The sequence below is a fragment of the Culex pipiens genome, chromosome 3 (assembly GCF_016801865.2).
Source record: "Culex pipiens pallens isolate TS chromosome 3, TS_CPP_V2, whole genome shotgun sequence".
Taxonomy (NCBI): Eukaryota; Metazoa; Arthropoda; class Insecta; order Diptera; family Culicidae; genus Culex; species Culex pipiens.
Genome location: NC_068939.1, coordinates 148,722,569 through 148,746,330, shown reverse-complemented (window position 1 = coordinate 148,746,330; position 23,762 = coordinate 148,722,569). Strand labels below are relative to the sequence as shown.

Genomic DNA, 23,762 nt, shown 5'->3' with positions numbered 1-23,762 from the left:
TCGAGAGCGAGAGAATGTCACCGCAAAAAAAAAGTACCCGGCGCGCGCGCACGATCACGAATGTTCTTTCTCGTTGGTTCTCTCTTTCCCTCGTTCGCGCGCGCGAGTAATCGTCAAGTCGTTCTTTTTCGTGCCACAACGGAACTTCGTGCTCGACTGTGTGTTGGATCGGAACTTGGCGTCGTGAGCGCGCGCGCCCCTTTCGTAGGATCTGAGGCGACGCGTCTTTTTTTTTGCGAACGAAAAACGAACCGCGTCTTTGCAATACTTTAGCGGTAACGCCTTTATATACCTTCGGTGACCATCGTTTTAGGGGGTGCGTTGAGATGCTGTGAGTCGAAGAGGAGATTTTGAGCCATTTTAAGCAACAACGTTTATGTATTTGCAATACAAGATTCGGTGCACTGGTATGCAAATAATTGCATCGATTGTTTGGGCCAGTTTCAAGTTTCACTTCCGTGGGATCATCAGTGTCAGTGATTATAGTGATTAACAGTTACTGTTTATTATCATGAGCTCTTATTTTTATTGTGGATTTTATTTTTCTTTGTTGATTAAGATAGCTCTTCAATTGAGTTGAAGCATCATTCACCATGGTTGCTTAAGAAATCCACAATTGTTGCCTCTCTTTAGCTAAACAGAACCATAGTGGTGCCCACCAAGTCAGGTTAGTACGGACCAACTTCTTGCATTAAATTTCACGGCGTGTTTTCTAGAACAACTTTATCAGGAAAAAATAGTCATCGCCACTTTCAAATGTGTCTTATAGAAAATTTTCTCAGCTTTCCAATGCTTCTAAAAGCGAAATGTTTTATCGGAAAATTTCTGAGATATCTCTATTTTAAGTTTTTTGGTTTTAAATTCCTTTATTATTTATTGGAAACTTTATACTAAAAGTTCAGAAAACTTATCAAATGATGTGTTTCATGAGTCATTTACTCATCAAAATGTTTGCACATTTTGATGAGTAAGACAAGAAACAACTTTGTAGAAGGTTGCAAACCGCTAAACATTTTTAAAATTATGTTTTGTCTAAGTTTTTGAATATATGGGATTTATTCAGAAATTAAAATCATAAAACAGTGTAAATTTTTTTTTTTACAAGAATTATTTGATAATTACATATTTTTTGTGTACAAATATCACGTGTCTACTCTGATTTAGCTTGTTCAACTGAAACTTTGGCAGGTTTGTGATTGTTAATGGTATTATTGAATTTTAATGAATAAATTTGATATTTTCTTAAGCAAACATTAACCAGGAACATAAATACAAAAATTATTTAAAATCGATAATGTACTACATATTACTGTAGCAAGCTTCAAAAGTCATATTTTCAAGAGTATAAAATAAAGATAAAATTTTATAAAATGTTTTCTGTAGGAAATGCACTTAAAAGTTGCAATAAAACTCGAGTCTTCGAATTCAGAATTCTGAAAACACTGTCACAAACATTTATTTTTGTTTGAACAAAAATTAAATAGTATTCTAACAAAAAAATCTTGCAGAAACTTTATTTCCAAACTATTTGAACAAAAATCAAGACACATATATTTTTTTAAGATGAGATTGAAGATGAGAGTCTTATAAACTTCTAAAATATTGCTAATTCCTTGATCATTTAATACAAAAAAAAATGAAACAATCATTTCATACTAATGAAAAGTATTTCTCCTAAAGCTACAGTAACGAGTATAAAACATGTTTTGCATCCATGCAACTAGTTAGTGTTTGATTAAGGAAATATGATATTTATTCTTAAAAATCTTGTAATACCCTATCAATCTAAAACCTGTAGAAATTGCGGTTGTATCACCTAATTCCAAGCTGAATCAGAGCAGATCGGTATTATTTGTACACAAAAATGATGTGATAATCTATTTGTTCTTGTAAAAATAATATTTCAATACGGTTTTATTATTTTATTATTTGATTAAATCCCACATATTCAAAACATCGGTTAAAACTTAATTTTCAAAATGTTTAGCGGTTTGCAACCTTCCAAAAGTTGTTTCTTGTCTTCTTTTGCACATTTTGGTCAGTAAAATACACATGAAACACATCATTTGACAAGTTTCCTGGACTGTTATTTAAAAGTTTTCAATAAATGATCAAGGATTTTAAAAGAAAAAACATAAAATAGAGATATCTCAGAAATTTCCCGATGAAACATTTCGCTCTTAGAAGCATTGGAAAGCTGAGAAAATTTCCTATAAGACACTTTTGAAAGTAGTGATGACTATTTTTTCTCCTTAGGTTGCCCAGAAAACACGCCGTGTAATTTGGTATAAAAACAGACCTGTACCAGGATTGTACAAATATCAAACCCTCAGTTCTCAACGGCTTAAATTATTATGACAGCAATTCTCCACGAAAACAGCATGGCAAAACAGAAGTGCTTGGAACGGGCTCAAAATTGAACGAACTCCCAGTCTGGTCGAAATAATAAAACCCGTTTTTTTTTGTTTGACCGTTAGGTGGACCGAAAAATTGTTATATTCGTCGATTTTCGAAAAACAACATCATAAACCGAGTGTCGTCTTTCAATAACGAAAATGTTAGTGCCCAAAAAGGTTAGGTTATCGCAGTTATAGTGGAAAAAGTTGTGTTTTTCCTTTTTACGTAATTCGGCACAGTTTATATTTTCAAAAAATCATATCTCGGAATTCTGTTAATAAACTTTTGAGTATGACGCAATATATTTTAAGTGAAATGCTCTTTGCTTCAGACACCAAATAATTTTCCTTTAAAGGTCAACTAATCGCCTTTTATTTGCATCCAAGCCAGCTAAAATAGGTTGAAGTTATGATTTTATGAAAAAATGATCGACGAAAATGGCAATTTTTTGGACCACCCTAACACGGTGTAGGTAACCTGATGGCCAAAAGAAAATATAGGTCCAATTATTTCGGCCAAGGAACCATCAGTCTAATTTTGAGCTCGATTCGAGCACTTTTGTTTTCAGCCGTGATGTTTTCGTGGGGAATGGAACACCCGCAGTCGAACAGTTTTTGACAGTTCGCTCCATAAGAAATACATTGTAGAAAAAAACAAAAACTGCTCGAATGGAAGTGCTCTATTGCTAAAAAATGAATGCTCATTAGGGAGACAAGAAAAATTGATAATTTTAGAAAAAACTTAAGAGATAGCCCCTTGCTTGATTCTTTAACTTAACCCTCTTGAACACATTTTTTTCGATTTTTTTTTATTTTTCCCGTGTTCAGGAGGTTATTTTGAGCAACTTTTGTTCTACTTTACTTCTCTTGTTTTTTTGTTTTTCTTGTTTCATTTTTAGTATTTTAATTTGCATTTATCTTCTTTAGCTTTGTGTTTGGTAGTATTTAGCCTATAGATATAGACCCGGGGGTCGTTAAAGTGGATTGCATTGCTTTGCAAAGTCGCATAAAACAGGTAAAACTTCCAACCAGTGTTGCAAATGAGAGATAGAAATGCTATCAATGGAGCACTTCCGTTGTTGTTGTTAGGTTATAAAGTCATTCAAGGTGTAGGAGTCGTCTCCACGCTATAAGTACAAACTACACACCAAACCAAGTCTGTTCCGGTAGAGTCGCTTGTCGGCGGTTGGACTCGCAATCCAAAGGTCGTTAGTTCGATCGTGGGGCAAAAGGGTTTCTTAGAGTAAAAAGAAGGTTGTGTTCTCTTCTCATTAAAGCCTTGGGCTTCTTTTTTCCAGCATAAACATGCAATAGAGACCAAAAAAGTTTGTTTTGCAGTTGTTCACCAGTGAAAAAAGGTTTCTTCAAGTCGATTAATATGCGGAAGCTTGTGCTCATCAAGATGTTTTACTTTTTGCACAGCTCCTCCGTCAACTCATCTTCAGAAACCCCACCAAGCCCAGTAAATCTTGAAAGCAGCACTTTAAATTCTCAATACGTTCACGCCTGAATGACGCACACGACCAGTCTTTGTGTGTTTGAACAGCTTCCAAGAAGAACCCAAACAACAGTAAATTATGACCGTATAGTATTGGAAATTTCCCAGAGCACGTTTGCTAAGGAATTATCATTCAAAAGCATGTGTTATTGGCATTAATTACTTGATCCGTTCCAGCTCTGTGCCTAATTGCTTGCGCGCTGATTAATCCTTCGAACGACATTCTTCACTGCTATCCGAGATCGGTCCAGGTTTCTGAGCGGATACTCATTATTTTAAATGGTAGAACTAATCTGAAATTCAAATTCATCGCTAAGTTCACTTAACTTCGATGTTATCTAACCTTATCAACTATTACAACATAGTGGTTAATTGTTAACCTAATATAAAAATATGAGAAATTGTGTTTATTTAATATGGCAATAATTTATTGTAATCAGTTATCTATTGTTCACAAGGTCTTGCGTTAGAAAATGCCGACTGCCTAAAATGTATACACGGATTGGAATAGGACGTAGAGACCACCTTGGGGTACGCGTTCGGGCAGTATTTGAGGTCACTTCTCTAAATGTGTAAACCGGGGTGACTTTGATAGGATTCAATTTGTTTTTGGAATATTTTCCAACAGGAAAGGTTTTTCTCCAGATTATTATTTTTAAAACATGCTCTGGAGTAAGCCACACAAAGTCCATGCATTATTTTGGAAAAAAAAGTTTTTTCAATAGTGTTCAGAAAAATAGTTACGATGAAAATTCGATGAACAATGAAAAAGTTTTTCTTGTTAAAACCATATTTAACATGTTCAAACTTTATTTGTACGTTAAATGTACCATCACTAAAGTAACTGATATTATTAATTCGGCTATTATGCCAAATCAAGTATTCCGAGAAAAACGCGTTTTAGTGTTTGTCACAAAATCTCCGTCAAGGCAATTTCCCATAAGAGTGGCATATTAGCCGTTTGGTTTTTCGCATCGGCAGCCAAATCTAAACATTATTTCTGTGAAATTCAAGGTTCAGAAGATGCGTTGGAACATCCTCTACAACCTGGTGCTAATATCTCGTTTTTGCCAAAAGTTGATATTAGCCGTTTTTTCAATGGTGGACAGTATAGTTTTCAAGAAAAAAACTAACTTAATCCACCTATGTGGTTGGAGCCTTCCTCACTCATTACCAACAATGGCTGATTTGATGGGGTTGTACACAAATTTCATCTATTTTTTAGATCCGGAAAAAAAAAGTACATAAATGTCACTTAAGTGACCATATCTCGAGACAGGGTTGCCAGATCTTCAATGTTTTGGACTCGTTGGAAAGGTCTTTTGATAACCTAAGAAACGATGGGTCGGATGATGGAGCCGGACATAGTTTACATACATTTAAGTGAGATCCGGCTACAAAAAAATACATAAATATCACTTAAGTGACCATATCTCGAGACAGGATTGCCAGATCTTCAATGTTTTGGACTCGTTGGAAAGGTCTTTCAACTACCTAACCAACGATGGGTCGGATGATGGATCCGGACATAGTTTACATGCATTTAAGTGAGATCCGGCTTCCAAAAAGTACATAAATATCACTTAAATGGCCATATCTCGAGACAGGGTTCCCAGATCTTCAATGTTTTGGACTCGTTGGAAAGGTCTTTTGATAATCTATCCAACGATGGGTCGGATGGTGGATCCGGACATAGTTTACATACATTTAAGTGAGATCCGGCTTCCAAAAAGTGCATAAATATCACTTAAATGGCCATATCTCGAGACAGGGTTGCCAGATCTTCAATGTTTTGGACTTTTTGGAAAGGTCTTTTGATAATCTATCCAACGATGGGTCGGATGATGGATCCGGACATAGTTTACATGCATTTAAGTGAGATCCGGCTTCCAAAAAGTACATAAATATCACTTAAATGGCCATATCTCGAGACAGGGTTGCCAGATCTTCAATGTTTTGGACTCGTTGGAAAGGTCTTTTGATAACCTATCCAACGATGGGTCGGATGGTGGATCCGGACATAGTTTACATACATTTAAGTGAGATCCGGATATATGTGAAAACACATTTTTATACATAACTTTTGAACTACTTATCGAAACTTCAATCTGTATAAAACTCGATCTATGGGACCCTAAACCAAGTCGAATGCAACAGGTTCGGGTCAAATCGGTTCAGCCAGTGCTGAGAAACATGAGCTAGTTTGTTGGTCACATACATACATACACACACACATACACACACACATACACACACACATACACACACACATACACACAGACATTTGTTCAGTTTTTGATTCTGAGTCGATATGTATACATGAAGGTGGGTCTACGACGTTTTTATACAAAGTTCATTTTTAGAGCAGGATTATAGCCTTACCTCAGTGAGGAAGGCAAAAAACAATGTTTATATTTAATTAACTAAGTTTATAAGCTTTTTAACAAAATACAGTATGGCCCATAAAAAAATGCGACATTATTATTAGGTGGTAATTGGGCCTATTTTGACTATTTACGATGTATTTAGCATGTGTAAATGTTAAATAGGATCCAAATAAACAAATAATGCATTGAAAACATTTTCCTTATCTTTAAAAAATGTCACAGCACATTTAAATTTAAAATTCTCAAATTTGCTCTCAGCCCAGGTCATATAAAGGAAAAATGACTTTTCTATATTGGTCGATCTGAAGATTTTTTGTATGGATTTAAAAGTAAACGGCCTCCAAGGTTACTGTTTTTGAGACGTGTAACAATTAATTTCATCGAATTTTTCGCATTCTATTAACTACATCTACTAAAACAGTGAAGTTTTAAAAAATATCCCGATTCTGAAAATGCTTCAATTTTAGGGTTTACAATGATTCAAAGAAAAAAATTGCAACAAATGATGGCAATTGACTTTAAAAGATGCCCTTATATAACTTTTAACAGTATAGAGCCGTTGGGCACTCTTTAGAGCTATCGACATAGGTTTTTAGTTATTAATTTATTTAGACTGAATCACTCAAGATGATAACCCAAATTGCATTTTTCTCAAAAATGACTAATTCAATCAAAATTTATGAACTTTTCCAAATGGGCGTATTTAAGAGGGACTTCTGACGATGCTTTTGGCACATGGTTGGATATTTTAAACTGTTCCGTTTTTATGATGTAAGGTATGAAATTAAGGTAAATTTTGTACCAAACATACATCCATTATTGTAGCCCACCAATACCCAATTTTGACGAACTGCAAAAAACTGTCATGAAAATATCTTCAAAACATACTTAACTAACACCATGATACATAACAAAATCAGTTTGTTAAATACATTTTAGAATGGAACAATTTTTCTGTGAAAAAAGCACATGTCGCATTTTTTACGTGCCATACTGTACATATAAATTTAAGGTAAAATTGTTAAAATGTCGGAATTTTGCCTGAAATTTGTTAAAACCAGTTTCCACATTTTACATGAAATTTGTTCAACTGAAATTGCCTATAAATTCGGAGATTGATTTTTAATTGTGTTTCAAAAAACATATTATTTATTATTTACAGACTTATTTAACCTTCTCCTAGTGGAAAACTGTCCAATGAATCTGAAAATGAATTCCGTTTTCCGGTTCAAAATCATGTTCATTGAGAAAATCATGACACTTTAAGAGGTTTAAAAAAATGACTTTCATCAACATTTTCTAAACTATATTTAACTGGCTTTTTAAACTTTTAAAAATTTTATGAAAAGATACTTTGATCACTTCACCCAAAGGAAAAATATATATTAAAATCTGCAACAGTGGATTTGCTGCAGAAAATGTTATATTTTATGACAGTTTTTGCAGCAAGCTCATAGCTCATTTTTGCCCGCGTAGTAAACATGTCAGCGATCTGCAGTTCTCACCAATACATATAAAGCTGGCGCGTCCCCAACACTCAAGAAAGCAAAATGTGTTGGTGCTCTGTCCCTCTCAATTCATCAAGGGTCCATGGCGCGGTGGTAGCGTGTCGGATTAATAACCAAGAAGTTGGTGGTTTAATCCTCGTTCTGTTATTTTTTTTGCAATACAACCAAACAGCCGTCGGTAATGTCGATAATTGTCGGTAACGGGCAAAATTGCCATACTCCTATAGCGCAAAAAATGCATGAGGACAGATTTCATGCAGATTCTGATATACTTTCATGCCGCCATGCATCACAATCATGCGACCGCCGTTTGGGTGTTCTCTACCACAGTCAGTATGATTCTAAACCATTCCGTAAGTATTTTTATTGTGCTCTTCATTTTGCGGAAAAATCGCGAACCTATCAAAGTCACCCCGGCTCTCAAAGTCACCCTGTTTTACGGTAATTGAGAAAAGAGTGTTGATCTGAGAATCGGTTGTGGTAATCAAGCAGATGGGTTGTTTACGTTTTCATTTCATAGTGAACATGTTTTATCACGTGAGCACATGCATGATTTTATCACATGTGATCAACTTATCAGTTTAACTCATTCTCCAAGCTTCGCCACTTGTAACATCATGCCAGAAATGTTGTTTTTTTTACTTTTCTCAGAAAGGTTGAAGTGAGCAGCAATAACAGTAGGGTTCCAGAATCTGATAAGATAATAACACTGTTGATGTGAAGAAATTATTCTCAGCAATTGACTTTGCGATCATGCGGTCAGATTGTTCTGCTAAGCAAATTGTTTCATGTTGACATCGTAACGTGACATTGCACGTGTGCGCCACAGTCAAAAGAATAAGTAGTTAGAAGAATAATTATTCGGACAAATAAATTATGGAGATAAATTATAATTTTTAACTATCGTACAATTTAGATCTTGTAACTCAATTTGATCAAAAAAGTTCCCTTTCACCTTAAGCTGAGATATGGAATATCTTTTTATAGCTAATTGGTTTGAAGTTGGAAGCAGAGTAAGTGAGTACCTACTCAAAGAATCGAGTCAATATTTGAAGAAAACCTCTTCAAAATAGCTAATAGAATTCGGATTTGTGGGGGATAGTTGGAGGAAATACAGTCCAGACTCGATTATCCAAAGGCCTTAGAATTTCACTTCGGATAATCGAATCATGAAAAAATCTGTTTTTCATTGTCTTTTCTCTTGAACTCTTCTAAAGTAATTTAGAATTTTTGAAAATAGCGATGATGAAATACTAAAAATATGGGTTTTGTTATTGAGTAGGCAATCAACCACTCAAATTTGACTAACATTTCGTAAAAAGTTCTTTTTGTTTATGATTCGATTATCCGAAGTCCCATACAAACCTTCGGATAATCGAAACTAAACAAATTTGGACTGTCTTTTCCGCGAATGTCCTTTCAATATTGACAACCAAATAGTTAACTGTATATGAGAAGCTTTGACTTGTGTCTTGTTACTTTGGCAAAGTATTATGTTAATAGAAAGAAACAACATTGGAATGAATAATATTTGGAGGTTGTTAAACTACCAGCCAATTCAAATACATTTATAAAAGATTAGTCTCAAATGTGCTAAACCCAGAAAACATCTCAAATTAACTCCAGTAGTGCTATAAAGAATACAAGAAAATCTAGTTTTTCTCTAGAAATGAGATCTGCTTTTAATTGATGCGAACGAGGAAATTAAGAAACGGCTTCGGTCTCGTTCATAAAGAAACGGGAAGTCTGTGATATTCGGAATATCAAAAGCTACCGCCAATAAGTGGAATTGTTAAACCAATATTTATTATTCATCATTGATCTTATTTTTTTCATCTCCTGGAGAGGAAAAAAAAACAAACCGTTCGAGAAGCGCTTATGGCGCTCTTCCTTGTCTACACATAAATGCAAATTAATCAAGATAAATAAAAACACCGCGATGACTTGAGTCCGTCTTCTGCTTCGCGATGAAAATTCAGTCCTTCCTGTGTTCTAACTGCGTGCTGCTTCACTCGAGCCAGTACTCGAGCGGAATCCTGTCGAAGAGTACCTGCATGAAGTTGTGCAAATGCTCGGTCAGCTTGGTTCGCAGCTGGGGCTTCATCTCTTTGAGCAGCTCCTGGGCGTTCGTGTTGATGAACAGGTTCATGGCGGCGTCTGTTGGTAGGATTTTAATGGTGAGAAGAGTTCACTTGAAATCAAATTGTAAAACTTACGAAGAATTGCGTTCGAGTTTGAGATGTTCTCGACGCCCATTTTGATGTCCTTCACGCTAAAGTCCATCTTTGCTTGGTCCACGTTCAGGTAGGTGAAGCCATCGTCTCCCTGGTACGGTGAGGTCTTCATGTAGACCTTGGCTTTGACACCCTCTGAAAAAGCGTTCAAATGGTATCCAAACAAATCTGACATAAAGAACACCAGAATCCATACCATACTCTCCCCAGTACTCGCCGGAACCGGAAGCCTGCAGCAGCAGCAGCACCCCCGAGGACTTGTACTGGGCCTTCGCCTTGATGCGCGGAATCTCCAGCGTCATCTGGAACTGGAGCGTGTCGATGTCGGACCGTATGTTCACAAAGGTCAGATTGCTAACGCCAAAGGCTTCGATGTTTTTGAACGAGGCCCTGTAGCCGTCCGGTCCGCTGCCCAGGGCGATGCTGATCTCATCGACGACCACCGGTTCCACCTGTATGGTCGGAGGGAAGAGAAGCAGAAAAAAATCGTATGGTTAGTTGCGCTGGGCTTGACCTACTAAATTTCTTTTAAAAACCCCTCTCCTGATCGTAATCGACAAGCTCATCAATATTCGGGGATCGTAGAGTTGGGCGGACAATGGAAAGAACAGTTCTTCGATTACGTGAGATGGTTACCGTAGTGAAAGGAGAAAGTACTTTGGTTGGAATAGACTGCTTCATAAATCAAACAAGTTTTCTATTCCAATGTTTTCAGTATTTTTGAAACAAATGAAATCAAAGGGAAATCGAGTTAGAAAATAATCGAGACAAGGAGAGCATTGAAGTTTGAAGAGACTTAAGTAACCATCGATAACTAGAGCAAAATTATGATCGAAAGTCGACTATACTAACAAAATATTTTTTACTATGTGGGCAGATATTTCACATGTATAAGATCATGAAATGACCTTGTAAGCCAAAACTCAACTCACATCGGTAATCCCGATCTCCGGGATGCCACCCTCCCGCAGGTGCTGGGTCAGCTTGTTTCCGGCATACCGCAGGCACTCGTTCACTTCAGGGTCGTCCCGCTGGCACCGGTGCATGTAGTAAGCTGTGTTACAAAAATAGAGAGAGCAAAAAGAATAAATTATTCAAATCATCAGACAATTTAGAAGCGAAAAAAAAACAGGTTACAACAGTTCGTGACAGCGAACCGGTAAATCTGAATACTTAAAACAAATCTTTGCAAGTAAGAATTTGGAAAATTAACACCACTACTACTGTCGCCCCTACAGGTGTAACTTCTAGCACACCTGTTGAGTCTATCGGCTTGATGATGATGATGTCGTTGTTGGTCGTAGACGGGCAAAAAGTGGTTCCAACAAGGTAAGCTTGATTCCTTTCGCCAACAAGAACGAGCACACTATGGTTGAGTATCATCTGGGTGAGCCGAATCTATTGGCGGTGATTGATATGCTAGAAAGATCGCTGTGTATGTTCTGTAAACTTTTTCAACACATATTTACTTAATTCAAGTTATCTTTTAAAAATAACCAAATATTCAAATTCCTAAAAATGTTACATCCACCTCGAACATCCCCAATCCGGTGTCCGACGATCGTCTTACACACACGTGAGGATTGCCGCAAAGCTGAGGCTGTCACTGAGGCAAGCTCCTCTCAAGAAGTGCGTAATGACCGGCAGCACCCAGGCTGCTGGCATCCCCGAGCTTAGGGCAGAAAAAGCTCGACCGCGAAACACACTTGCATGTGTGTGAATTGCCGCAACCCGCACATGACTTGCAGATGCAGCAGCACGGTCTAGAACCCGCAGCCGCAGCGGATCTGGGTGGTAATTACATACAGTGGTCGTACGATGGTTTGACACAATTTTAGTTTGACACTTTAGAGCTTCTACCAAGTCAACAAACCAAAGTAGGCGTATGAGAGTCGGAGTCGTGTCTTTTTATCCGTTTTTGTCTGATTAATACAAGCAGGGTTGCCAGGTCAAAATTGAAAAAATCTGGAATGGTACCGAAACCAAAACTGGAAAAATCTTGCAGACAAAAATCTATAAAATTATGAACGGGGAAAAGGAAGGAGGATATGAATTACAGTCGACTCTCTGGCTGTCGATCTTCTCGATATCAATATTGCTCCATGTACCGATGAATTCTTCAGTCCCTTCAAACTGCATACTTTGATTCTCTTCATTCCTCAATATTTTCTCTTGCTTGAAGGATCTCTTCCTCGACGGTCCCTTGGATTCTTTTTGATTTAGAAAACTCTTCCGGTTGTCAATAATTTCACTTTCTCTTGGCTTGCATAGTTATTTTTCGACGAGAAACGAAGCTTTGAAGGGTGTTTGACATTTGTTTGTTTTTATTTGCTGGACGTTGCCATGATTCTCTCCCATAGCTGGTTATCAAGAAAAAATAAATTTCATTCGAGTCTTCATTTTGCATCGTTCTGTAAACTGATGCTTCTCTTCCTCGAAGTTCCCTTGGATATTGACAACCAGAGAATCGACTGTAATTCAAAAGCTGGTTAAACTTTCATGGTTTAACTGATTCACAGCCTAAAAAGGATAAATTAAAATTTTCATTTACATAAATATTTACTATTTTTTTTTTTTTTATTAAATTCGTTTATTGTTTGAAAGAAGATGTTTGAAATAAATTGGCTGAAAATGTAAAATCTTTAGGAATCTGTCAAAATCTGGCACAGAATCGTTTTTTTTTAATCTTGGTTCTGCCTAACACTTGAAAAATCTGGCATTCCCAGATTTATATGGCAAACTGGCAACCCTGGACACATGTTTACTTCAATACTCACTGAGAATTTTTGCTAAATTGAGTCGAGGGCGGGCCAAAATTCTCAGTGGGTAGATTCTCATTTGACACACAGGGAAATTCGTTAGAGAGCTTATCTCTAATTCTTTATGCAGAAATATTGGAAAAGAGAAATCACAAAATTACAATTCATGGAGGAATGTCGATTTCACTACTACATTGACAGGTATAACGTCACATGCTGGAAATTTCCAGTCACATTTCAGGGATGAACAATATTTGTAAAAAAAAAGGAAAAACAATTCAGTTAACCCTCTACAATCCAACCCCGGTCTAGGCGAGCTTAAAGCACAAAATAAACCAAAAATATTTTTTCAACTATTTTTTTTTTTGCGTTCTAATGAAGAACGATAAAAGTTTTAGAAAACTTTTGGTTTTGACTTGTTTTATGTGACTTTGACAAAAATAAAACAAATATTTTTCAAGGGTAAACTTTGCTTGTGCATTTCTTATATTTTAGGTAAAAATAAGTACCGTAAACCGGGGTGACTTTGATAGGATTTCAATTTGTTTTTGAAATATTTTCCAACAGGTAAGGTTATTCTCTAGATTATTATTTTTAAAACATGTACAGGGGTAGGCCACACAAAGTCCATGCACTATTTCTGAAAAAAGTTTTTTTCTATAGTGTTTAAAAAAATAGTTACGTTAAAAAATTTCATTTTAAATTCCGGGGTGACTTTGATAATCATAGTTTTTCTTGTTAAAATCAGATTAAAGGTGTTCAAACTTTATTTTTAGGTTAAATGTACCATCACTAAGGTTGCTGATATAGTTTAAAAAAAAATCAATGTTTATATTTAGTTAACTAAGGTTTTAAGCTTATAAAATACATACAAATTTTAGGTAAAATTGTTAAAAAGTCGGAATTTTGCCTGAAATTCGTTAAACCTAGTATTGTTCATAAAATTATCGATTTATATTGCATTTTAAACTGAATTCGAAGCACGGACCACAAGTTTTCACATTTTATATGAAATTTGTTCAAGTGAAATTACCTATAAATTTGGAGATTTTTTTAAATTATGTTTCAAAAACACATATTATTTAATATTTACAAAATTATTTTACCTTCTCCTAATGGGAAATTCTCCAAAGAATCCGAAAATTCATTCCATTTCCGATTCAAAATCATGTTCATTGAGAAAATCATGACACTTTGAGAAGTTTAAAATAATTCCTTTCATCAACATTTTCTTAATAATAGTTAACTAACTTTTTAAACTTTTCAAAATGTTAAGAAAAGTTCTTCTTGAGGTACTTTGAGTACTTCTCTACCACGGTCAGTATGATTCCAAGCCATTCCGTACGTATTTAATTTGTTCTCTTCATTTTTAGGAAAAATCTCAAACCTATCAAAGTCACCCCGGCTATCAAAGTCACCCCGTTTTAAGTTATGCAGTATTTTTTAAATGCCCCAGACTATGTGCCTCAACTTTGTTTGGAATTTAAATGAACTACATAAGAAAATATGAAAACAACCAAAAATTAACTGTAACAGTCAAAATATTGAACAAATTCTGAAAAGGCAAAAGGGGGTTTTAAATGAACTACATAAGAAAATATGAAAACAACCAAAAATTAACTGTAACAGTCAAAATATTGAACAAATTCTGAAAAGGCAAAAGGTAACCCCGATGTTTTGACACCAACTGTTGTCAAACGAACGGGGTCACTTTTTAGTTTGACACCCCTTTTACACGGAGTTCACACACACTACCAAACGTTTTTTTTTGATAGTGTGCGTGAGCGCCGTGTAAAAAGTGACAGTTCGTCAAACAAAACAAACTAAAAAGTGTCAAACGACCAACCACCGGGGGTTAAGTGTAGATAGGATAAGTGGTAGAATAAGTCAACTATATGCGGATACATCACCCGACTCATCGGTAGTTAGATTATCGAAAGACCTTTCTAACGGGTCCAAAACATTGAATATCTGGTAACCCTGTCTCAAGTTATGACCACTTAAGTGACGTGATGTATGTACTTTTTTATTAATCTAAAAAAAAGATGTAAGTTGTTGGTAAAAAGTGAGGAAGGCATCAACCAGATAGGTGGATTAAGTAAGAAAACTTAAGTCTGGGCAACTTTTTCCAATTTTGTGTGAGTTGGCGGAAAATTATACTGTTATTTTGGCCATAAAAAAGACGAAGTTGAAAAGTTTTTTCAATTTTGAGAGAAAATCAATATTTTTTTTCGAAAATTTTGTCAGATTTTCAGACTTGTTAGACCAAATATGTTGTTTAAAAAAAAAATATTTTTTAAAAAATTGTAATGTTGAACTAGGAAAGTTATTTTCTTCTTATTAAAAAATTGTACAAAAATGTGGTAAACCTGTTGAAGATAGTAGTTTAGGAGATGAAAACAAAATTCGTAAGTTCCCGTAGTTTCAAAAATAACAAAATGTATGTAGGGACCATCCATTGATCACGTGGACACTTTTTTGATCTTTGAGATCCCCCCCCCCCCCCGCCTCGTGAACAATTTCCATACAAAATAAATCTTTTTTGTACAGAGCGTGCACGGAGAAAAAAGAGTTCCCAAAATCATGAACAAGCGTTCATGAAAATGGGAACCACGAACAAAGTGTTCAAATTTCATGGTACGTTTTTCAAAATCGTACCATGAGATTTGAACACTTTGTTCAAGGTTCCCATTTTTATGAACGCTTGTTCACGATTTTGGGAACTCTTTAGCTAAACCCCCTCCCCTCCCCCCCCCCCCCCTAAGGTGACCACATGGTTTATGGATGGTCCCGTAACAATTATCTGGGACCAAGATAGCACGAGTACGTAAAATTATAAATGTCGTAGTGCCATATTAAAAAGATAACCCACTCGTTCAACATCAAAAACTATCAAACCAGCGAATCCCGCCTGTCACCATAGAAGTTACACCGTCTGCCTAATGCCCGATAAAGGTACTTACGTGGTTGTTGCGCCAAAGTCAGGTGGAACAAGCCACCGAGCAGCAGCACGACGGGGGTCAACGAACGCATTCTCGTCGGCGGTCAACGCGTCGATCCTTGGCACTCTTCCGTTCGGCGCGTGTTCGTGGCCTCCACTGGAGCCCTGCGTACCTGCGAGCGGACAACACACGACGACAAACGGTCAAACAGTGGCGCCAACTCACGTAATTGGACGCTTTTTGCCAGCTTCCCTAGGACAACCTCGTTGACGATCTCGATCCGATCTGGGGGGAAAACAGAAGGCAAAACAAACACACATGGAAAAAGGCGTTAAAATCGATGAACAAGCACACTCTCAGGGTAGAAAGTTTGGGTTAGCTAATCCAATTTGAGCATTTTGAGGTGGACGTTTGGGTCATTTTGGGGGTCCACCGAACTTGGGCCCGATAGGGTTGTGTAATCGATCTCGTCACTGCTGCCAGCCGGCGGCGTGCTAATGACGATGACGTATCCGAAGTTTGAGTTGGGTCCGAAATACCAGGTGCGGATGTTGGTGGATGTTGGTGACACTCTCCGATGGACGACGGTTTTTAAGACACCGACAACGTGGTTGTATAATATATGCTCTATTGGTGTGACTGGGTGTTAGGGTCGTTAAACGGAAAAGACCGGGGGTTGCGCCAAAAGTTTGGCAAGGACAGAATTACCTACTGAATTGGCCAACTTCTCTTCTATCACATTGGATTGAAACCTTTCAGTAACATTGAGACACTGGAATTTAACTTTCAATTTATATTTTGCGTTCTTTTAGCAGTGATCCATGAAAGATGGAGTGAGAAAGAATCTATCACATGTGACACGTAGAATCTTTTTTTTTTTAAATCAGCTTAAAAAAACCATTTATTTTTAACCAAATGAAATCATTTGATTTGATTTGAAAATATTTTTACTTGGAAAATTTAGTTTCATTTTTTGTCATTACAAATCAGACGCATAGGCTGCTAAGTTATCGTCAGTAAAAAAATACGCTGTTGCAGACCTTTGCAAAGCTTCAGGTTAATCTTCATTGTCTTTAGAGAAAATGTTAGGCTAATTCATTTTTATTCCAAGATATGACCCCCCCCACCCCTTCTAAAAAATCCTTAAAAAATCAAGGGGTAACGTTTCAATTTAAATTTGTAATTCTTAATTTTAAAAATAAAGCCATAAAATAAAAAAAAACAGTTTTCTAAAATCATGTTTCATTTGAATAAAAAATTGCTATAGCTCAAAAGATGGCATTTTGCACAACTCCAAAAGAGAGTTTTTCATACGGTTATGTTGCGTTTGTTTTTGTGAAACGGTCGAATTGAATGTATTAAATTTATTTTTTAAAGATAAACTTATTTTACTGAGTCCTAGGTCCTAAGCAATTATACTACCTTGCCGAAGACACAAAATCGGTCAAAATGACGGTTGCCATGATATGTACAGTAGGATGTAACAAAAATGAGTTTTTTGCGCGCATTCAAGGGTTTGTTCCGGTGGGCATACTAAGCTCAAATCCAAAATATGAGCTTGATTGGACGTAACAGGAGCTGGCGCTTTGCATTTGTATTTTAAATGGAATATAACCCGTAAAAAAAGATTTTTTTAAAAATTTCACTTTTAGAAGCATTTTGGCCACTGAAGCGTTTATTTTCAACATCATTGGCATGTAGGCCAGATCCTTGCGCATCTTTTGGTATATATAACATTGAAATTTGGAGCACCCTGGAGCTCAGTACAGACTCTAATGTACAGATAGCTTGAATATTTTTATTTTATTTAATGGACAGCTTCAAAAAAACTTTTATGGACGAACTAATGATGCAAATTGTCTTCTTTGATCACAGAAAAGGTAAATACAAAGTTTTTTCAAAAGTACAAAAAAAAAACGTTGTCTGAAGTCATATTGGACTGCTCATTAATATTTTTGCTGAACAAAGTATATCTGAAAAATAAAATTTCATTTAATCATTCATTTTCATTCATTCATGACAAATGACCCTGATTGTATTTATTTTTTTTCAACATAAATATTGTGATAAGAGTGAACAGACAAAGTTTACATTTAAGAGCGAGTTTTTCACCGATGTGAAACAGGTCGTATCGAGGTGCTCCGATTTGGATGAAACTTTCAGGGTTTGTTTGTCTATACATGAGATGAACTCATGCCAAATATGAGCCCTCTACGACTAAGGGAAGTGGGGTAAAACGGGCATTGAAGTTTGAGGTCCAAAAAACATGAAAAATCTTAAAATTGCTGGCATTTCCGTAAAACTAAACAATTCCAACTCTCTTAGATGCATTCGAAAGGTCTTTTAAAGCCCTTTAAAATCAGCTATAGACATCCAGGATTGGTTTGACTTTTTCTCATAGCTTTTGCAAATTACTGTTAAAAATTGATTTTTTTAAAACCTTAATATCTTTTTGCAACAGCCTCCAACACCCATAATCCCATAGGTCAAAAGTTAGGGAATTTCATGGACTATAAGCCTACGGTATTAACTTTTTGGCCAATCGCAGTTTTTCTCATAGTTTTAGGATTTTTCTATAACAAACATTTTACAACGTTAGTTTTTGCTCTGTAGGCCTCCATAGCGGCACTTTTTGGTCTCAATTTTGACATATTCGGAATCCTCAGAAAATTTTACATTAGATTGAGGTGTTGGAATTTTGAATTTGATTGGGAAAAATGCCATTTAGAATTAATTAAAATATTATTTAGAATTTTGTCGGATTAGGGGTAAAACAAGTTTTCGCCTACTTGATACAGCATTTGACGTATTGATCATAGGGTAAATAAGATCTATTTATTTTTTCAAAAATGTTTTATTTAATAATTTTTTAAATCAAAATTACAACTCCAATACTTCTAACTTACGTGAAATTGACCGAGGATTCCGAATATGACAAAATTGAGACCAAAAAGTGCCGTCTTCTTTGCCTACAGGGCAAAAACTAACGTTGTAATATGTTTGTTCTAGAAAAATCGTAAAACTATGAGAAAAACTGCGATTGGCCAAAAAGTTAATACCGTAAGCTTATAGTCCATGAAATTACCTATCTTTTGACCTATGGGAGTATGGGTGTTGGAGGCTGTTGCAAAAAGATATTAAGGTTTTAAAAAAATCAATTTTTAACAGTAATTTGCCAAAGCTATGAGAAAAAGTTAAACCAATCCTGGATGTCTATAGCACATTTTGAAGGGCTTCAAAAGACCATTCGAATGCATCTAAGAGAGTTGGAATTGATGAAGTTTTACGGAAATGCGAGCAATTTTAAGATTTTTAATGTTTTTTGGACCTCAAACTTCAATGCCCGTTTTACCCCACTTCCCTTTGTCGTAGAGGGCTCATATTTGACATGAGTTCATCTCATGTATAGACAAACAAACCCTGAAAGTTTCATCCAAATTGGAGCACCTCGATACGACCTCTAGAACAAACCGAGCAGAATCTACAAATACTGCCTCTTAATTTCTTCGTAACCCAACTTTTTCATTTCTATGGCTCTTTGATTTTATTGTTCATGGACATTATATTTGGTTATAATCATAGATTTTTTGTCATTTTATATTTTTGAATGACCCAAATACAAAAAATAAAATGGTTGAATATCAGCTGTGGCCCAGGACATAATAGAAACAATTTTATGTAGATAAATGGAATTCTTGGTTCATAAAAATTATTTTTGATTTTAAAAATCCTGAATTTTTAGTCATTTTTGTTTTTTTTATGTCAAAACAAAAACTTGTTTTTTTTCTCTTTGAAACAGAACACAACTTTCCCCCTCCCTCTCCCCCTTCACGACTTCGGTAGAGCAGAAGAGCAACAACATTTGATTTATTTTATACTGGCCATTTCAGTGATCGGAACCATAAATTATAGCAATACATATCTTAAAGACTCAGTTTCAAGCCTATTTTTGCAAAAAAATATTATAAATTTATTTTATTTAAGAAATGAGCAATTCCAATTTTTCCCCCTATTTCAAATTACACAAATTACCATTGTTCCTGTAGATTACACACGTTTTACATTTTCCTATTCCCTTACAATAGTGGTCTTCCTGACTAAGTGGTCTCAATGTTATTTTATAACACATCACTATACTGTTTTTCTTTATAATCACAATCAAGTTCAAAGTAAAGAGAGCTCACTCAAAAAATATATAATAACATTTCTGCAATGTTGTACTGTAGTCCGGAGAGACTTTTCGTAGACATTTATTGTTTTGTTATGCAATAGTTTAATGCAAATTTATAATTTTAGTTTTTTTTTTCTTAGTAAAGGGTATACGGATTGAATTTAAAAATTTTGCTATTTAGTTATTTACCCTAACCTTTGGCCATACCCAGGAAAATTGTATGTAACGGCCTTAAGTGAACTGAATGATTATTTTACCAATAGTTGGTAAAACTGCATAATTTATTTTCCAATTAATAATGATTTAAAAGTTAACACCTTCAAAATCATGAAACCAGTCATGTATTAAAAATGTTCAAAAATACCTAGCACTTCACCTCCAAAGAATTCACCTCTACCACAGTTCAGGAGAAATCACTCTTCACTGTCCAGTTGACTCATGACGACTAAATTGGTACGAGTTCTAAGTTGAAATCTTTTCCTGCTCAGGGAAATGATCTGCAAAACGTCCTTTGATTACGCAAGCAAACCAGTAGCGTTTTTGTTGCATAAATTTCTCAGTGTCATGATCACGAACAACGAGTTTGGAGACAAAAAATAACATGACTGAACTAATTAAGTTCATTTCTATTTGACGCATTCTCCATCTAAAGAAATAGAAAGAGATGAAAAAAAATTAAAAAAAAATATATGCAGAAATTATGTTTATGGGTAACTTTTGTGTTTTAACAATTGGCCGTAACAGCTGACCTCCATTTTATTTTCTCTAGAGCAAATCGAATTTTCGTTGTTTTTCAGTTATGAGCATACAAAGGTCGTGTAGAAACACAGAAAAAAATGATGGTAATATTCATCAGGAAATGGTGACAGATTTTGTGTCAAAAAAAAAGTGTAATATTACATCAGAAAATTATGAATTTTCATCAGTTTCTGGTGATTATTCATCAGGTTCACATTTTACACACATTCTAGGTAATATTACTCAAAATGTAATATTAACCTACCAAATTTTCAACATTCCAAAATTCAACTTTTTTTTATGTGTTACAATAATTCTTAATCTGATCGAGAAGCGATCGAAAAACGGCTTTATTTTATTTACAAATGACAGACCAATCGCAAACTAACTCGAGATTTGTCAAATTATAACAACAGTTTCACCATGTTTTTGTTAAAAAGTTTAAGGTTGGTATCAGAATTTATATGTTCAGATTTGTCACATTTTTCTTATAAAATCATTCAACTGTTTCGAAATCTACTGTTCCTACTGAAACTGCAGTTTCTCTCAAATGAAAGCACCTTATTGGACCCCATCAAACTTTGTAAATAATCGTCAACTTGAACCATCGGTGTCAACCACTATTGTGTCAACAGTACACTAAAGCACCAATCAATCACCGTTTGACACTTTTCGCGGAAGCATAAAAGTTGCCATCCTTATTCACACCCGTTGATTTGCTTGCTCACTATTCAGCACCACCTTTCAATCTTCGATGTTTTAACACAACCACTTTTTGTTTATACTTCCTGCGAACAGCGACTCAATACAGTCCGTGGAGACGACCGGATCACCCATTTGCCATTTGTTGCGAAAATTACGATGTTCAAATTTAACTTTTCACTTCCTCAAAATCGTAACAACAATAATAATAATCACACTTGGTTGGGCAAAACCCGGCGAGTTGAGATTGGCAAAATCACTTCCCATTTTTTCTTCCTCCAACAAACACCGCATAATCGCAATGACCGCAATAATTGCAAACAATCACGTTGAAAGGTCCAACAAAACGGTACTTGATCAAGCCTCATCAGGTCAGCCCAGCAACTTACATCCAAATTCTGCACAGCTGTCGTTCTTTTCTCACACTCTTTCGGACACGAAGTCAGTTGGATTGTTGCGAAATCAGCAAACTTTTACGCGATGGGAGAAATTTCTGGCTCTGGTCTCTTTCCGAGTCGTGCTCTTGAACGTGAATGCCGAAGAAATGGCCGGCGTACGAGGGTTTTATTAGTTTTGAAACCCCGAACGCCCGAAAGGCACCGTGACGAAGAGGCGCGAAAGGCTTTCTTTGGCCGTGGACGACCACAAGAACAACAAGAGGGTGGGTGGTCCTGAGTGGGTTGCGTTGAGCTTCGATGGAAACTCCCGTAAGTTGGCAAGCTGGTGAACTTGCTTGGAGAGCTTTTTGAAGGGGGGTGGTTGCATGTTGATCGCATGAAGGGAATTCATGATGAGAAGCAGTATGAAAGCTTGGATCGGAGTAAACTATAAACGCTCAAATGCGCGATTAATGCGATTGTATAATCAGAATAAAAGCACTTCATACATTAATCAAAATTTCAAGAACTCTGTATTAAATTCTGAAAATATTCTTTTCAGTAAATCACTTAACAATTTAATGAAAAAGCCTAAGCGGGTTATGTTTTATTAATAAAAAAAACCGGTAATTTACAAAAAAATGCACCGATCTCACGAAGGATGCTTAAATCTGTAACCAATCGGGAATAAATTGATTCTGGTCCTAAAGATCGCGAAGATTGTGTCCTGTAATGAACGAAAAATTGAATCTAATTTGATCCATCCTCCTTTATGTAATTTTAAGTAAATTTAAGTTTAAGTAAATAGCATAAACCTGTTATTTGAGCAATTCTCTGAGATTTCAAGACTTCGATTTTTCGATGTAATTGTACATTTTAAAAGTACTTTAGTGAAATTTTAATAAAGTGCAGCGTTTTCAATTTAAAACCATTTTTAGGTAACTTATTTGAAAATAATATTTTCATTTTTTAAATCAGTGCACATTTTTGCCCACCTTAGACAAAATATTTTTGAAAAGCTGATAAAATTTTCTATATTTTGCATTTTTGAACTTTGTTGATACTACCCTTAGTTGCTGAGATATTGCCATGCAAAGATTTAAAAACAGGAAAATTGATGTTTTTCTAAGTCTCACCCAAACAACCCACAATTTTCTAATGTCGGTATCTCAGCAACCAAAGGTTCGATTTACAATGTTTAAAATATGAAACATTCGTTAAATTTTCCGATCTTTTCGAAAACAATATTTTCAAAAAAATTAAATCAAGACTAACATTTCGAAAGGGCACAATATTGAATGTTTGGTCCTATACCTACAACTTTGCCGAAGACACCAAACCGATCAATAAATTCCTTCAATAGATAGATTTTTGAATTTTCAAACATCATATTTGTATGGACAGCTGGGACAAACTAATGATGCAAAATAACTATTTTGGGCATACCGAAAGCACTATAAAAGTTTCAGAAGGAATTAAAAAATACAAAAATTCAAATTAAAAAAAGACCGACTTCGTAAAGAATTGCAAAAGTGTGAAGTTTACGGCTGTATTTTAAAACTTTTTCCAAACGAAAGATCGTAAAAAAAATCAAGATGTTGGATTTTCAGTTTTTTTATGAAGAAATTTTAAATTTACATAAAATTCAAGTTTTGCGACTCCATTTCAGTCTTTGAGTTGTTGATTTTCTATTAAACTACCAAATCTTTTTTCTCAATTTTTCATCACCGTCATTTTGGCCGCCATCTTGGAACTATAAATTCTAAATTTCTTTTGAGTAGTTTAGTGGTCAAACTTGAGCTCGATAATCTAAAATACAACAGAGTAAAAAAATATAACAAAAAAAAATCCTAGGCCTGCGGATAATCGAATCTGGACTATACATAAAATCTTTACTCCTTAAGTAAATTTTTAAGTAAATTTTTCCTAAGACCCATGAAGAATATCAGGGCCGCATTTACAAAGCGGATTCAGTGGCTTTTTTTAACATAATGTTAACAATGTTTAGGTTGACGTTAACATTCCATTAGTCGCCTCCCTAAGGTGTCAT

The 23,762-nt window shown here is 35.4% G+C and overlaps 1 protein-coding gene across 3 annotated transcripts; it reads right to left on the bottom strand.

The window, feature by feature from the left end:
- Nucleotides 1-9,573: 9,573 nt before the first annotated feature.
- On the bottom strand, nt 9,574-21,882 carry LOC120432154 (protein takeout). 3 transcript variants are annotated; one of them, XM_039597281.2, is made up of 6 exons: nt 21,725-21,882; nt 15,746-16,009; nt 10,956-11,077; nt 10,220-10,475; nt 10,006-10,158; nt 9,574-9,946 (listed from the first exon to the last, which is right to left on the bottom strand). In XM_039597281.2, exons 2-6 carry the CDS (start codon nt 15,813-15,815, stop codon nt 9,798-9,800), a joined length of 750 nt encoding a protein of 249 aa, XP_039453215.1. In that variant the 5' UTR covers nt 15,816-16,009; nt 21,725-21,882; the 3' UTR covers nt 9,574-9,797. The 3 variants fall into 3 exon arrangements, with proteins under 3 accessions (XP_039453215.1, XP_052566787.1, XP_039453214.1); XM_052710827.1 differs by lacking the exon at nt 21,725-21,882 and adding an exon at nt 20,260-20,278; XM_039597280.2 differs by lacking the exon at nt 21,725-21,882 and adding an exon at nt 16,433-16,694.
- Nucleotides 21,883-23,762: the final 1,880 nt, after the last annotated feature.